The sequence below is a fragment of the Simochromis diagramma genome, unplaced genomic scaffold, assembly GCF_900408965.1.
Source record: "Simochromis diagramma unplaced genomic scaffold, fSimDia1.1 OVJJ01000721.1, whole genome shotgun sequence".
In the NCBI taxonomy this organism is placed as follows: domain Eukaryota; kingdom Metazoa; phylum Chordata; class Actinopteri; order Cichliformes; family Cichlidae; genus Simochromis; species Simochromis diagramma.
The window spans coordinates 376,006-392,857 of NW_024386890.1; the positions used below are offsets into that span (position 1 = coordinate 376,006).

A 16,852-nucleotide genomic window follows, 5' to 3' on the forward strand; every position below is an offset into this window, starting at 1 on the left:
GGATAGAAGCATTAATATAATGACAGTATGAATAGCAGCATAATATAATGGCAGTGACGGTATGGTGCTTATTTACTATGGTGATAGCTCTGGGAAAGAAGCTATCCCTGAATCTGTTTGTCCTGGTTTTATGTGACCTGTACCGTCGGCCTGACGGTAATAGTTCAAACAGTTGGTTGCTGGGGTGAGAGTGGTCCTTGATGATATTGCCAGCTCTGCTGAGGTACCGAGAGTTTGCAGTGACCTCCAGGCTGGGCAGAGAGCAGCCAGTGATCTTCTGGGCTGTGTTGATGATCCTCTGCAGTACGTTCCTGTCCGCAGCTGAGCACCCTGCATACCATGTTGTTATGCCGTACATTAGGATGCTCTCTATTTGGCTCTGTAAAATGTCACCAGCAGCCTCTCCTCCAGGTTGTTCCTCCTGAGCACTCTCAGAAAGTGGAGACGCTGCTCGGCCTTTTTTACCACCGCCGTGGTATTTGCAGTCCAGGAGAGGTCATCAGAGATCTGCACGCCCAGAAACCTCATGGAGTGTACCCTCTCCACACAGTTCCCGTGAATGTAAAGTGGGGCTGGGTCTGCTCTGCCCTTCCTGAAGTCCAAGATAAGTTCTTTAGTTTTCGTGGTGTTCAGTTGGAGGATGTTAACTGAACACCACTCAGTCAGTCTCAGTCAGTCTGTTGACCTCATCTCTGTAGTCCGACTCATCCCATTTTGCATCATTCCTTCATCATATAAATCAGCGGTCCCCAACCCCCGGGCTACGGACCGTTCCGTGAGTCATTTGGTACCGGGCTGCGAGAGTTGACACTCGGGTGTGAAATTTATGGTTTTCAGGGATTTTATTGGTTTTTATCGTTATTTTTTATCATTTTTATCGTTAACTTGGTTTCTTTGGGTCCTTTCCTATGTGTTATGAATAAATCTTCTTTGTTTTTGGTACCGGTACTGGTTTTTTTTTTTCCTTGTATGTATCTGCGAAACCTTAAAGACCAGTCCATGAAAATATTGTCAGACATAAACCGGTCTGTGGCACAAAAAAGGTTGGGGACCGCTTATATAAATGATTAGTTAACTTACGTTATTGGATTCTTCTTGGTCACTGTCCTGGATCTCAGTTTGGAGTGGCCAGGTTGGGAAAAATAAACACATATTTAGTGAGATTGTTGGATTTAGTAGAGAGACTGAATTAAGAGAATTCATCATTAGTGTGACAAAGAATATCACTTTCACCGATGGTCTTATAGAAAATGATTACAGCTATACAACACTCTTTACAGTAAGCTGAAGAAACGTGTCTCTGTGCACGGGCCTGCTGTGGCTCCTCTCCTGTGTTTTATCCAAAGCAGTTGGAATCAGTACAAACACACCAAGTTTCTCTGTAAGAGCGTCACACACATCTGTTCCCAGGATAACACTGGAAGTGTCACGGTTTGCTTGAGGACTCACACGCAGGACTCAGAGGCACAGTTGGTATTTATTACTGTTCCACCAGGTGTATATACAAATAGTACAGGGGTAGTGCTATATACAAAGCGGTGACAGGGAAAAGGCTCCGGGGAAATCCAGGTAGGGAAAAGACTTGCTCCTCTTCTGACTCTCTCCTATCGTGACCAGTCTCTCTCCAAACACTCACAAAAAACAGGAATCCACTCGGGGAATGCAGGGTCGGGTCCAGGGGATCTATGTACAGAAGGAAACACACGTTAGAGGTTTTGCGCAGGGAAACGAAAGAGAACTTGCTCAGAGCTGGGCTGCACTGACGCGAGTCACACACAACGATCCAGCGATGAGTAGAAGCCACTCCCTGGCTTAAATGCTGGCTGCACTGATGAGGCCCAGGTGTTTCCTCTTCAGAGGGGCGTGGGCCGAGGGCGTGAACCCACCATGAGTTCCGCCCTGGCGAGAGAGCGAGAGAGCGAGAGAGAGAAAGAGACCGCTACTAGTCAGCGGCCTGCTGATCCCCTGGCCGTGACAGAAGTGTATAGATGAAACACCAGGTTTGCCCCGGTGAGCAGTTGCATTCGTTAGACGTTCACTGTGTTACTTTTGCTTCCTTGCGAGTAAAATAAACACGTTGGAACTCGCTGCTCTGTGTGTCTCACTTCATAAGAGAATTTTTGAAACATGTCCCACAGAGACACTTTGACACATTTCTGTCTCTCCTCAGGCTGACTGTACACTTACCAAGAGACATGGGTTTAATAGTAGTAGCTACTCAACAAAGCCAGGGAAGAGGTCAGTGCATTCATTTTTTATTTTCATTTTGTACGTAGACTACCAGTCCAACATTTGGACACACCCTGTTATTTAATGTTTTTTCTTTATTTTTACTGCTTCCACATTGTAGATACAAACTGAAGACATCAAATACATGAAGCTAGATATATGGAATAATGCAGCAAAGAGAAAATGTATAAATAACTCTAAGGAATCTAAAATATAAGACATTTAAAGTAACCCTTTGCTTTGTTCTTAATGACGTTGGGACCATCTGTTGTGTTGTGCAGCAGTCAGGCCTGTCAGCTGTGCACCAACCTATTTGACAACTGCTAGAATTCATATTATGGCGAGAACCAATCAGCTAAGTAAAGAGAAACAACAGTCCATCATTACTTTAAGAGCTGGAGGTCAGTCAGTCGGAAAACTGCTAAAACTTGGAATGTGTCCCCAAGTGGAGTCACAAAACCATCAAGACTACGATGAAACTGTCTCACATGAGGATCGGCCCAGGAAAGGAAGACCAAGAGTCTCCTCTGCTGCTGAGGATACATTCATCCGAGTCACCAGCCTCAGGAATCACAATCACAAGCAGCAGCTCAGATCAGAGCTCAGATAGATGCCACACAGAGCAGCAGCAGACACATCTCTACATGTTCAGTGGAGACTGTGTGAATCAGGCCTTTATGGTCAAACAGCTGCTAAGAAACCACGACTAAGGAAAAGCATCATTGAAGGCAAACTGAACCAGCATGGCTACCACAGCATCCTGCAGTCACAGGACAGGACAATGAGCCCAAACACACCTCCAGGCTGTGTGAGGGCTGTTTGACCAAGAAGGAGAGTGATGTCTGTGCCAGATGGCCTGGCCTCCACAGTCACCTGACCTAAACCCAGTGGAGATGGTTTGGGATGAGATGGAGTGCAGAGTGAAGGCAAAAAGGCCAACAGGTGCTCAGCATCTCTGGGAACTCCAAGACCGTTGGAAAACCATTTCAGGCGACGACCTCATGGAGAGAACGCCAAGAGTGAGCAAAGCAGTAATCAAAGCAAAGGCTGGCTTTGAGAGTTATTTCACACTTGTTGATTACTGCATAATTACATATGTGTTCATTCATGATGCCTTCAGTGAGAATCTACGATGTAAACAGTGTGAAACTAAAGAAAAACATTAAATGAGAAGGTGTGTCCAAACTTCTGACTGGTAGTCTATTTCACAGTATGCTTTAGGTGTTTGGTAAAACTTGCTGCTTGTGTTTTGTGCTGTAGGTCGGGGAAGGAATGCCTGGCTCAGCCCTCTGGGTTGTGCCATGTTCACTCTGAATGTCCAGATTGAGCTGAACTCCAAGCTCGGACAGAGGATTCCCTTCCTGCAGCACCTGGTTGCTCTTGCTGTAGTGGAGGCTGTTTGCTCACTTCCTGGATATCAGGTATCCCAATATCTCCATAATAACATTAAGACATCCAACTGTTTAGCAGTCCATGTTCTTATTACAGCATTACTACCAGTTAATGTCACTGTATTAAAAGCATTTTATTCGAAGCACTGCAGCGTTACGGCCTTTTTCCTGCTTAGATGTTCTTCTATTGTTCTAAAAGATGATTGTGCCCTTACTGTAAGTTTTATTTTATTCATTCTTTTAGGTTTTTCCTCATATGCCCTGTGTTTGTTCCCCCATCATTAGCCTAGTATTTACCCAAAAGTTGATTCTGCTCATCAGGACGTTTTCAGTGGGAGAAACATTTCATCATCATCCAGGTGACGTCTTCAGTCTCAGCTGACTGCAGGTTTCCAATCTTATAAACAGGACATTTGCATAATGACTGAAACCAGCACCACTGAATGAACTGTGATTGATCATTAATATGCAAATTATCATGGACATTGATCAACAACCACTGATCAAAGTCCATGAGTCCCATTCACAGAGAGTTGAATGGCTGCAATCACAGCATTGTAAGATGGTGACAGATGTACCCTTAGGCCCCCTCTTCCATTCAGAGATGGTCTTTCCCTTTTCACATAAATGGCCTCCTTGACTCCGCCCTCAAACCAGCGTTCCTCCCTGTCCAGGATGTTACATCCTCATCATTGAAAGAGTGTCCACTGGCCTGTAGCTGTAAATAGGCTGCAGAGTCCTGATGAGGTGGCTCTTCTGTGTTGTGCCATCCTCTTAGCCAGAGGTTGTTTGGTTTCCCCGATGTATAAATCCTGCCAATCCTCCTGCACTTAACAGCGTACACTATGTTACTCTGTTTGTGTCGGTGTTTGGAAGAAATGCGTCTCAGCTGTTCCGATACTCCTGACATGTACGGGATCACTACGGGTTTTCACTTACGCAGCAGTTGTAGCGTCCTGATGACACCCAGTTTGTGCTCCAGTGGATGATGAGAGTCAAACCTTAAATACTGATCCGTATGCGTAGGTTGATCAAGGAACTGACCTCCCAGCCCATCGTTCCTTCAGTGGTGCTAGTTTCAGTCCTTGTGCAAATGTCCTGTTTATAAGGTTGGAAACCTGCAGTCAGCTGAGACTGAAGGCGTCACCTGATGATGAAACATTTCTCCCACTGAAAACATCCAGATGGACAGAATCAACCTTTTGGGAGAGCATGCATGAAGACAGCCTAGTATTTACCTCATAATGGAAATTAACATATCCAAGCATGGTCATTAACATGCAATTACTTGGTACCATAACCTTGTTAATCACATGGAAATGTTATTAGACTATTTTCACACATTTTGAAGTATAATAAAGGTCATTGTGTTGGTATTAAAGTACATGTAAGATAGATGACGTTTAACCTCCTGTAGGACATAGATCTGAGGGTGAAGTGGCCCAATGACATCTACTACGGTAACCTGATGAAGCTCGGAGGAGTGCTGGTGACTTCCACAGTACTGGGATCAACTTTTCATCTGCTCATAGGTGACAATCTGCACGGTTCAACGGACACATTTCACTCATTTCAACATGAAGCCGTTCCTCACATGGCTAAACTAACATACTCATTTTTAACTTGTTAACATAAGAGAGTACCTTAATGTAGCAGTATACAAAGTTTTATATACAACAACAACAATCTTTATTTATAGAGCACATTTAAAAGCCAAGGGCATGCCAAAGTGCTTTACATAAAAGAATAAAAGAATAAAACAATTAACACTATGATATCAGAGTCATATAAGTGTGGAATTATGTTCACAGGTAAAAACCACTAATAAGAGTAAACTATAGCACATAGCTATAACAAAGTAAAGCTGTACCATCAAACACAGTGATAGAGAACATAGACAACGCAAGACAACGCAAGACAAACAGAAAAATTAATAGAATAACTCACTGCAAACAAGGCCAGTATTTAACTGGTAGAAAAAGCAAGTTCAAACAGATATGTTTTAAGCCGTGATTTAAAAGATTGGCATCCGGGCGTCTGATTCTATTCAATCGGAAGATTGTTCCACAGCTCAGGTGCAGCTAGAGCAAACGCTCGATCACCTCTAGACTTCAAACGAGATCTGGGCTGAACCAACAATAACTGTGAGGATGATCTTAAAGCCCTCGCAGGAGCATATGAGTTTAAGAGTTCCTTAAGATAGCTTGGTCCTGTGTTATTAGTAATTTTAAAAGTAAGCAACAGAATTTTAAATTGAATACGAAATTTCACAGGCAACCAGTGCAGATCAGCAAGGACGGGAGTGATGTGAGCAAACTTCTTAGTTTTAGTTAAAATGCGTGCAGCGGCATTCTGGACTGTCTGTAATCTATGTAGAAGGGTAGAGTGGAGACCAAAATAAAGTGAATTACAATAATCTAGCCTTGACGTTACAAAGGCATGGATGAGCTTTTCCAGATCATTGTGCGGGATATAGTGTTTGGCCTTAGAAATAAGGCGAAGTTGGTAAAAGCTGGATCTGACGACAGCAGACACTTGTTTATCAAGTTTAAATGAGCTGTCAAGTAGCACACCCAGATTTCTAACAGTGTCAGAGAAGGAGCTAGTGAGAAAACCAAAGGCATCATGAAGTTTGGCACGGAGAGCGTCACTACCAAAGATCATAATTTCAGTTTTCTTATCATTAAGGATAAGAGTATTTGCCAGAAGCCATTGCTTGACCTCACACATGCACTCTCGAAAGCTACTCAAGGACAGAGCTAGATCATCATTTAACTCAAAATAAATCTGGATGTCGTCGGCATAATAATGAAAAGCAATGTGGTATTTCTCAAAGATAGCACTTAAAGGAAGGATATATAATGAGAACAGGGTAGGGCCTAACACAGATCCCTGAGGGACACCACAGCAAACAGGTACAGCGGAAGAAGACGAGGTGGCCAAGTGAACCGAAGAGAGCCGATTGGAGAGGTAAGATTTAAACCAATCCAAGGCAGTGCCCTTGATGCCTACAGTGTGCTCTAGTCTCTCCAATAATATGTTATGGTCAACCATGTCAAATGCCGATGAAAGATCCAATAGCACTAGGACAGAGGGGCGTCCATTGTCAGCCATTAATAAAAGGTCATTAAAAACTCGGAGCAGCGCTGATTCAGTGCTGTGATGTTGTTTGAAGGCCGATTGAAATTTATCATTAATGTTATTCTCATCCAGGTAGGTCTGAAGTTGAAGCAGAACTACCTTCTCAAGAATTTTGGCCACGAAGGGAAGCTTAGAAATCGGCCTATAGTTGGCATAATCATTTTGATCGAGATTACTTTTTTTAAGAACAGGTTGGATTATAGCATGTTTAAAAGCTGATGGTACATAACCGGAAAGCAAGGAAGAGTTCAATATGGACAATAGACAAGGTCCAATTGCACTAAAACAGTCCTTGACTATACGGGATGGAAGAACATCATGTACAAGATTAGTATTGTTCAGTTTCTCAATTAGATGCTTCAGAGTAGGGAGAGAAACAGGTTCAAATTGACAAAAAGTAGTAGAGCACTCAGGAATGGACATACGATCTGTCACCAAAGGAAGAGTAGATTTAAGAAATACGACTGTATGAGAATGGGCGTCTGATTGGTTAAAACCGATGAGGAGAAATCCTAGTTTACATTTATTCTGCCTTCGTTGGCGCCCCGAGGTGGTCCCAGCCTCTCAGCAATCCTGAAGAGCAGCACCTAAAAGGGAAGGCCCCTACTCTGCTACACGGGTACTAGATGTTTTTCCCTGTTCTCTCACCTTTCACCTAATCACTTCTCACGTCTTAGTTAGCATGAAGGCCACCCTGGCTGAGATACTGGATATTGTTTTTGTCTCACGCGGTCCCGATGACCCACCTTATCATAGGACTTTGTGTCCCTTCACCTTGAAGCTTCTTCACTGTCGCCATTTCTAACTAAACACTGTCTAGACATCTAAATTCTTAAGCTGTTCACTATAACACTAAATAGTCCCTCCTCTTACACCTGTTAAGGTGTAAACCTTTATCTCACACATTGTCTTCCCCTTTCCATTGTACAGGGCATCTGTGGTGCCCTGGAGCTTCAAACCTTCAACACTACACTTGCTTTTGCCCTCAGAGGCCTTTACTCCCTCCTGTTACACCTACTCTTCCCCGTCACCCTCTGACTCCTCCTCCACTCGGAACAATGGCAACTGTTACGATGTAGAGTTCTTCTCCTTAGACAAAACAGCTACGATCAACCTATCCGATAGCTGTCTAGCACATGGAATACAACAACAATCACAGGAAAGTGTAATAGCTAGAAAGCACGCTATTTATACTAACAAGGACATGCAGGGGTTTCCGCATTTCTGTCGGCTGTCTGTCGCCGGTTTCTGCCAGATTAGTCCTCACCTCGGCCAAAGTTCGCGAGGGTGGTTGTGCAGGTACACAGTGTGTCAGGTGGTACCAATTAGCTCCAGCTTTACCTTTACCTGGACTGCATGGGTTATACATTGAATCACCTCATAGGGTCCAGTCCTGGGTTCAAGCCACTTTCTCTTGTGAACTTTCACCCATGCCCACTCACCAACCTTTACTGCTCATTTGGAGTTGCCTCGGGCTCAGCCAGCTGCACCTGCTTAGACAAAACTCTGGTCAGTTTAGTCAACGCTGTCGTATGTTCATCACGACTCACCTGCCAGACATCCAGAGAGGGCATATGACCTCCCTCTCATGGTGGGCCAGGGCACCTGGGGAGGTTCTCATTGACATGAGAGCAATGGGGAGAGAGTCCACCCACATCAGTCTAGTTCCATAAGAGAAATCAAGAATCTTTCTCTTCAGAGTCTTATTTGCCCTTTCCACCAGCCTTTGTGAGGCAGGATAGCAAACGGCCCTGAAACTGTGTTATACCTCGAGCCTTTTCTACCCCTGCCAGTTCTTTATTTGAGAAATACGAGGCATCATCGGAGCATATGCTCCTCGGGACCCCAGACCAGGGTATTAACTTGTTTTTCAGCCACTTCACTACAGTCTGCGCTGATTCATTTTTGCATGATACTGCTTCCACCCAGCTTGTGAACTTTTCCACCATCACCAGAAAGTACCTGACCCACTCCCACATCAGTGAAGTCAATTGTGATATCTTGAAGTGGAGCCTCTGAGACTGGAAACCTTACCACTGGGCATTTGTAGGGCGCCCTTGGGTTGTGCTCATTGCATGTGTGACAGCCCGTGACCTAGTTCATCGGTCCCCAACCTTTTTTGCGCCACGGACCGGTTTATGCCCGACAATATTTTCACAGACCGGCCTTTAAGGTGTCGCGGATAAATACAACAAAATAAAACTAGTACCGGTACCAAAAAAAAGAAGATTTATTCATAGATCTAGAATGGCATCTGATTGGGGAACCTTGGCCTTGGCGCTCCTTCATACTGTCTCTGGTTGGACACTCCTGCTCCTCTGCCTGTGAATGGGTTTGGAAAAGAGGGATAAGGCTCCTGAGGCCCTGTTGTGCCTGATTTGGCATTGGAGAGGACCTTCACACACTACAGACTGCCTGGATTGCATTATTGGAGTTATGTCGTGCACCTGTATGCCTTTCCTACAGGGTGGCAGCCCATTTTAAGCACTCCAGCATCCCTTTGTGTTATTTCCTTTTTTATGTCTCTGATAGTCTGTCAGTTGGGCATTCCTTCCTTAGAACTCCCAGAGGTGATCCCATTACAGGTTGAATAGTATAGCGTATCCTTCTCATGACCCGATGCTGGCTTCCTTTAGTAGTTAACGTGTGGTGTCTCTCCCCTCCAACTTACTCAGCAGGGCCCTCAGGTCTCCACCTCCGTAGGTGTCTCCCATCGTCTCTCCCTCTAGGGTGGTCTGAGGCTCCTCCTCCCACTGGGGGAAATTTGGAAGGTAGGCCTCAATGTCTCTTTGGGGAACATACAGCAGGCCTCTTCCATCTACTACTCGTAGTGGCAGTTGGGTTATTGGTATTGATTCCCCGCCTTGACCTCTCGGTCACATCCTACGAGTCTGGGGTGGAGATCTCTCAAATGTGAGCTGGGACCCCTCTGCACCACTCATTGGTAGAGGAGTGAATACCCCTGTGAAGTCTCCCACTAGTGTACCCTGAATCTGGGTTGTTGGTTGTTTCCTTCAAGTCGTGTGGATCCTCCTCCAATTTTCCACTTGTCTTGGATCTCGTCCTCCAATCTGAGTCCTCTTGTAGGGCTGACCCTTAATATGCAGCCTGTCGATGGCATGGAGGGCGTGCTGGCACTGGTTTGTGCTTCGTGGATAATCTTTTTGGTGTGCAGTCCGAGGGGGCTGGTGAACTCCCGGTGCTAAGTGATCCTTCTTGTTTCAAGGTAAGCTCAGCAATGGCCTGCTTCAGTTCATTCACCTGCCAAGTGGATTGAATTACCACCTTTACCGCTGTGTCTGCCATTTCTGTCACTTCCCTGTGAAGTGTAGCATTTGCCTTCTGATCCGAAGCCTCATCTAGATCCAGGACGCCAGTCTTTACTTGGAACAGTGGGGGTACTGCCCCCAGCATCAGCACAAGGGGGTGGCGTTGTGAGCAAAGCAGGTAGAGTCTGGCCACGCTCCTTTTTCTTCAGAGTTCCCTTCTCCACCTTTCTGTTGCTTTTTCTTTCATTTCTTCGCTTACTTCCCTGCTGTGTGTGTGTGTGTGTGTGTGTGTGTGTGTGCGTGCGTGCGTGTGTGTGTGCGTGTGTGTGTGTGTCTCTTATGGTCTTTGCCGATCATTTTCAAACTGGTTTGGCTGGAAATAACCATTCCTGTTTATGTGGTTTCTTTGGTCCTCACAGCTTGGTTGATTTATTTGTTCGACACTGCAAGGAGTTTACACTAGCTACCCAGTACACACTGTGCACATCCTTGTTTTGTTTTTTTGCAGAGGATGGGGCATCCCCGGTTGTCACAGCTGACACAATGCAAAGTCAGTTAAAGAATAAAATGTTAAAATCCTAGCAGAACGGACAGTAAGGTTTTATCAGGGAAAACATTGGTATGCTGGCCCTTTGCTACTATTGTACCAAAACACCACTATTCTAGCTTCTTGGAGTTAATCTTTTATAAACAATGCCTGAATGACCCCCTCATTTCTGCACCAAAGTCACTGCAGATCAGTGGTGTTCGATACAGCTCTGTTGTATTCTCATCTCTGCTTTAAGGAATTTGTTTTTGCAAAGAAATTATAATCTGTTGAATAAAACGGCATGAAAATAACGTACACGAGGCATTGGTGACCATAGAAAACAAGCAGCAGAATTTATACCTACATTTCTGCTGTATATTCACATATCACACATTCTATCCAGTTAAACATTTTTGCGTCCTCACCTTGGGCCTGAAATTGCTTACAGTGTGTTCACTCATTGGTGCATGTTAAATGTTAAAGTTCACGATAGTACGATTGGACTGAAATTGTTTGGCTTGTTTGGAGGAAAGCCTCTTTTCTCAAAAATGAACTTGGTAGCATGGTTTGGGTTTGCATCTGAATAAACCAGAAGATTTCTGGAACAATGTCCTTTTATAGTAACACGAATTCTGTTAGCACAGCGTGGGGAGGTGATGGTTTGGGCTTTTGCTGCAGTCCACCATGAGATATCATATTTAACTGTAAAACAGCAAAGTATTCTGCAGTCAGATGTGAGGCCATCTGTCTGACAGCTAAAGTTTGCCAAAATTGGATTGTCTAGCATAACAACGATCCCTCAAGTACAAGAGCAACTCTATAACATAGTGGCTAAAGAGGAAAAAAATCAAGGTGCAATAATGACTCAGAGTAAAAGTCAAAATCACGATCCTGATCAAAACGCTGTGGAGGAACCTCGAGAGCTGTGCATGAATGAATGTGCACAAACCCAGGTTATCTCAGAATATTGTAATTATCTCTTAAACGTGTTCTTCCCTACAGGCTGTGGGTTTAATGTGACAAACAGCAACCCAACAGTGTGCATCAATGACCTGATCCAGTCGTACAACTTACAGCACAACTGCAGCCTGCAGCCGCTCAGCTGTGCCCAGCTCATTGCGAGAACTGTCAACTGCCTGGAGGCCCTTGTTGACAACTTCCAGCAAGGAGGCCCAGAGTCTGTCCTGCCCACGTACTACAAGAGATGGCTCCACAGGTGTGTAACGTAGACAACTCTTGATGCTTTGAACTAAGATTTCACTTTTACTTAGAATCACACACTTTCTTTTAGCAACATGGGAACAAGGATTTAATGGGCGATTTTCAGTGTAGAGATGCACTGACCGGATTCAAATCAAGTATCCTTATGATACCACTTCCTATTTTTGCTTTTACTGACCCAGTCTCTAATACAGGGAAACTGTAATGTCATATATCTCTCTAATTACAAATTACATAATATTTAACAATCTCTTGTGTGGATACAAATTGAGGTAATTAAATGTGTTCTCTTTATCTTGTGATTAAATCTCATTCAGTCATATTTAACTTTCTTTTTCTGATTCGCCTGTTAATAGACTTTTAATCTTTTATGTACATATATCCTCAAACGCTACTAAAATGCAGTCAAATCTAATTTATATTCCATTGTGCATTCAGAAGTACATAACATGAACAAAACTGTGTAAAAGAAAAATGGCACATAAAATCCTGAAACAGATGATGTTTTGTTTTTCATGTAAGAGTAAAGTGGCTCTGGAGTTGGGTTTTAACCACTGTTCAACTTAAGTTTACTAGACCCCACATTCACATTTAAACTGTAAAAACTGCTCTCTTTGTTCTGACCTCAGTGGAACTTGGGTGCGTCTCTGGAGTGAGGACGGCCCAGAGGTTCAGGTGATGGGTCTGGACCACAACGGTTTCCTCCAGGTGCACAGCAAGGAGCAGGGTGTGGTCTCAGTGGAGCCGGATGGAAACTCGTTTGATATGCTGAAGAATCTGGTGGTCATCAAAACACATTAGGACCAAATTCATAAAGCACAGACTCATCGTGTGTGTGTGTGTGTGTGTGTGTGTGTGTGTGTGTGTGTGTGTGTGTGTGTGTGTGTGTGTGTGTGTGTGTGTGTGTACTGGACCATGTTAACCAGATGTTTTTATGTTGGTCAGGTTACTTGTTCAGAAACATACAATAGTGACAAAGACAGAAAAAACATGCAGAGATCTCTGCATTGGTAATGACTGGTGTGCTGGTCTGGGACTACTAAATGATGTTAATGTCTTACAATGTATATTCATTTTGTCTTTCAAAATAAATCTTGTACCCGTCACTAGAATGATTCCATGAAAACAGTGAACAGTGTGATTTGGACTGTTGCTATTTTCAGCAAAATAAAGATTTCCACACACGTTTTTTTGTCATTTCCCTGGTTAGACCCTTTTTTCTGTAATCATGATTTTCAGGGGAAGCTTCAAATGTTCCGACATATGGAGGACCCTGGAGTGTCCTGAAAGGCCTGAGGATAAAGATGTGTTGAAAAGTCTAGCAAGTCACTGACAAAGCTTTTCTTTGGATGTTAGCTGCTTTTTGTTCATTTTTTCAATCCCCCACTGCTTCAGTAATGAGCTTCAGGATCTGGGAAGGCCATTCCAGGACTGTCAGTGTTCCATTGTATGTTTTTCCAGGTATGCTTTAACTGCACTGTTTAGGATCATTGTCCTCTTGACAATCTCTCACACTCACTGCACCACTCTCCTGACGTCCTGCATTCATGTAAATGACTATTTGAATACAAATTGTCAAACAAACATTCGATTTGACTCAGATAACGGTCTTCTGAACTGCTTTTTCCTCCACCACGTTAAAGTTGCGATTCACGGAGGGGAATCTCAATTCTGTAAAATTTTAATCACGTCAGCAGTAATGACACCCGTTTATGTCAACTGGACATCACTATTATATTTCAGTTCAATTCCGTTTATTTATATAGCGCCAAATCACAACAACAGCGCTTTATATTGTAAGGTAGACCCTACACTAATAGATACAGAGAAAAACCCAACAATCATATGACCCCCTATGAGGAAGCACTTTGGCGACAGTGGGAAGGAAAAACTCCCTTTTAACAGGAAGAAACCTCTGGCAGAACCAGGCTCGGAGGGGCGGGGCCATCTGCTGTGATTGGTTGGGGTGAGAGAAGGAAGACGGGATAAAGACATGTTGTGGAAGAGAGACAGAGGTTAATAACAGATATGATTCAGTGCAGAGGTCTGTTAACACATAGTGAGTGAAGAAGAAACACGCAGTGCATCATGGGAATCCCCCAGCAGTTTCAGTTCAGTTTTCAGTTTTATTTGTCATATGCAAGTTAGCACAGGGTCAACATCGCAATGAAATGTATTTGGCGAGCAGAAGACAGTCACTCAGCAGAATGGTACAGTAGAAAAAAATAAAATAATAAATAAATAGAAAAATAGTAAGAGCAAAATATTAATTAGATATAGTAAAAGAAAAAAGATTTTCAGTTAACTGACTAAATATATATGTATATGTATATATAAATATATGTACACACTAGTGATTAAATAAAGAAAATCTTAAATAGGAATGCGAGGGGGGGGCAGATGGGATATTGCACAGGAATGAGCAGCAGTACAAACTGAACAGTACAAAAGTTTTTGTTTTTTGTGGCAGTTGTTACAGTATTGCACTTTTTTAAAATATAAATATCAATGAAGTGGAGTGACCAGTGCAGCCTACACCTATTGCAGTATAGAGCGAAGTGCTCTAATAGGGTGATATGGTACTACAAGGTCATTAAGATAAGATGGGGCCTGATTATTTAAGACCTTGTATGTGAGGAGCAGGATTTTGAATTCTGGATTTAACAGGAAGCCAAAACAGGAGAAATCTGCTCTCTCTTTCTAGTCCCTGTCAGGACTCTTGCTGCAGCATTTTGGATTAGCTGAAGGCTTTTCAGGGAGTTTTTAGGACATCCTGATAATAATGAATTACAGTCGTCCAGCCTGGAAGTAATAAATGCATGAACTAGTTTTTCAGCGTCACTCTGAGACAGGATATTTCTAACTTTAGAGATGTTGCACAAATGGAAGAAAGCAGTCTTACATATTTGTTTAATATGTGCGTTGAAGGACATGTCCTGGTCAAAAATGACTCCAAGGTTCCTCACAGTGTTACTGGAGGCCAAGGTAATGCCATCCAGAGTAAGAATCTGGTTAAATACCATATTTCTAAGATTTTCCAGGGCCGAGTACAATAACCTCAGTTTGATCTGAATTAAGAAGCAGAAAAGGCTCACTCCTGGTGGCCGATTGGCGGGGCCTGGCGCCTGTGGCCTGGCTGGGCCCCTTCCGGGGGTGGGATGCCCTCAGGCCTCTGGGCCTGAAGCTCGGTCCTCTCTGGCACAGCTGGCTGCCGGCAGAGCCTGCGGGCACGCCACTGCAACCCCCTCTGGCCTCTGCTCCGTAGCTGCTGGGTGACCTCTTGTTTGGGGCTCTACTCAGCTCTTCCCAGGAGGGTGGCACGGTTCCCCCCCCTTTTGGTGGTCCTCCTCGGGTCCTTGTACTCTGGGGCCTCTGGATATCTGGGGCCTGGATCTCCTCCATACCTGCTTCATACCCTGGAGGACGGGGCTGTGGCTCCCCACACTCCCTAGCAGATCGTTACATGGAGAAACCTTTGGAATACAAGCATGCTGATCCACACAGGTGTGCACACGGGTGTACACAGACGCGGACTACACCTTGGCTGCTGCCTCAAAGCACATTGTGCGCTGTCTATCTTGCGTGCTGCACAATATCGTTTAATATTTAGTATCTACTGTTATCTACTGCTAGCTAGTTTATTGTGATGGTGCTGTATTTTATTATGTTGCTCTTTGTTGTTTGCTTTCTCTTCTGTTTTTTTTTCTCCATACAGGTAATCCAGGTGTTTTGTTTGTTTTTCTTTCTTTCTTCCCCCCTTTCTCACCGTCTCTTCTCCCCTTTGGTTTTCTTTCTCTCCCTCTCTTTCTTTCATTCTTTCTCCCTGTCCTATCCCCCAGTCATGTCTGTCCCGTTTGTAGCAACCGAAAATAAAATAAATTCATAATTATAATAAAGGTCAATCAAATGGACCAATATGGCAAGGCCATGATGATCCACTTGGTAAAATAAATCCGCTTGGCATCTTTCTTGGCCCTAAGACAACCATTCTGATGGCTAAAGATCCAAACGGGACACAAAAAAAAAAAGAAGAAAAAAAAAAGAAGCAGAAAGTTAGCGGCCATCCAGGTCTTTATGTCTTTAAGACATTCCTGCAGTTTAACTCATTGGTGTGTGTTATCTGGCTTCATGGACAGATAGGATTAATATTAAATCAGTGTGTAACTTTGCCCAAAAAAATGTGGGCCCATAGTTTTCTGTGGTCTCCTCCCCAACGAGTGACATGTTTAGCTGCACGTTCTCCTTCAATTGGTGGCTGTCTGAGTGGTGTCCAAAAACGTGCGTGGGCTTTACTGACTCTTGGGAAATCCACCCAACTCTTCCAAATTTGTTTTTTTTTCTTTTCTTATCAGATTCTCCTTTTTGCAACACCTTTTCTGCATCGTTATACTTATCACCACACTATGCTTATCTCCTAGAAAGATAAATAATTTCCTTGTAAATAAAAACAGTAACTCATCTGCCCAAAGCATTTTGTAGATTGTATAGCAGCAGTGGCAATCTCCACTTTTTAACTTTTTTCTTGAAATTGAATTCCACCTTTAATCTCAAAAAGTTGGATTTCAACGTTCTCGCAAAAGTTGAATTCCAACAATGGCGGCAGCTACTTAGTTGTAATATTACTCTTTCTGGGTCTCAAAATACACTTTTAAGATATTTTGAGGCGTGAATGTAGTTGTGTAAATGTCAGATATCTGCTCGGTTTACAAGACATCACATATTTGCGTCTTAATTAATGTCCCCTGCGGGGCTCCGTACAATGCTCTGTAGTAATTATTAGACTCAATTATATAGGCTCAATATTAGACTTCTTCAAAATACTAAAGAACCCACCCACCACTTTAATCTCACTCTGGGCCTTGTTTTGACATAAAGGATGGAAAATGAACATTTAACAGTGTTTCCTCTTTTGTGATTATTTCCTGATAACATTTACAGTTTTGGGGGGAATACATCACAGCAGATGTCATTCTGAAAGTGCTGTAACTAACAGTGGGTGGATTAAGAATATAATCCACCCACTGTTATCATCTTCAATGCCCTGTACACAGAGCAGAGCAGCTATCTGAACA

At 43.5% G+C, this 16,852-nt stretch overlaps 1 protein-coding gene across 2 annotated transcripts in view; it reads left to right on the forward strand.

Annotated features, from left to right (window-relative positions):
- The window catches only part of hlcs (holocarboxylase synthetase (biotin-(proprionyl-CoA-carboxylase (ATP-hydrolysing)) ligase)), a 51,968-nt gene extending 39,003 nt beyond the window's left edge, over positions 1-12,965 (forward strand). Inside the window, exons 7-12 of one of the 2 annotated variants that reach the window (XM_040033714.1) lie at positions 2,171-2,238; positions 3,490-3,650; positions 5,038-5,152; positions 11,562-11,775; positions 12,410-12,609; positions 12,664-12,965. In XM_040033714.1, coding sequence (XP_039889648.1) covers positions 2,171-2,238; positions 3,490-3,650; positions 5,038-5,152; positions 11,562-11,775; positions 12,410-12,581 — 730 coding nt within the window. In that variant the 3' untranslated portion in view covers positions 12,582-12,609; positions 12,664-12,965. Of the gene's footprint in view, positions 1-2,170; positions 2,239-3,489; positions 3,651-5,037; positions 5,153-11,561; positions 11,776-12,409 lie in introns of both variants that reach the window. The other variant, XM_040033713.1, reaches the window with a different exon arrangement.
- The last annotated feature ends 3,887 nt before the right edge of the window (positions 12,966-16,852 follow it).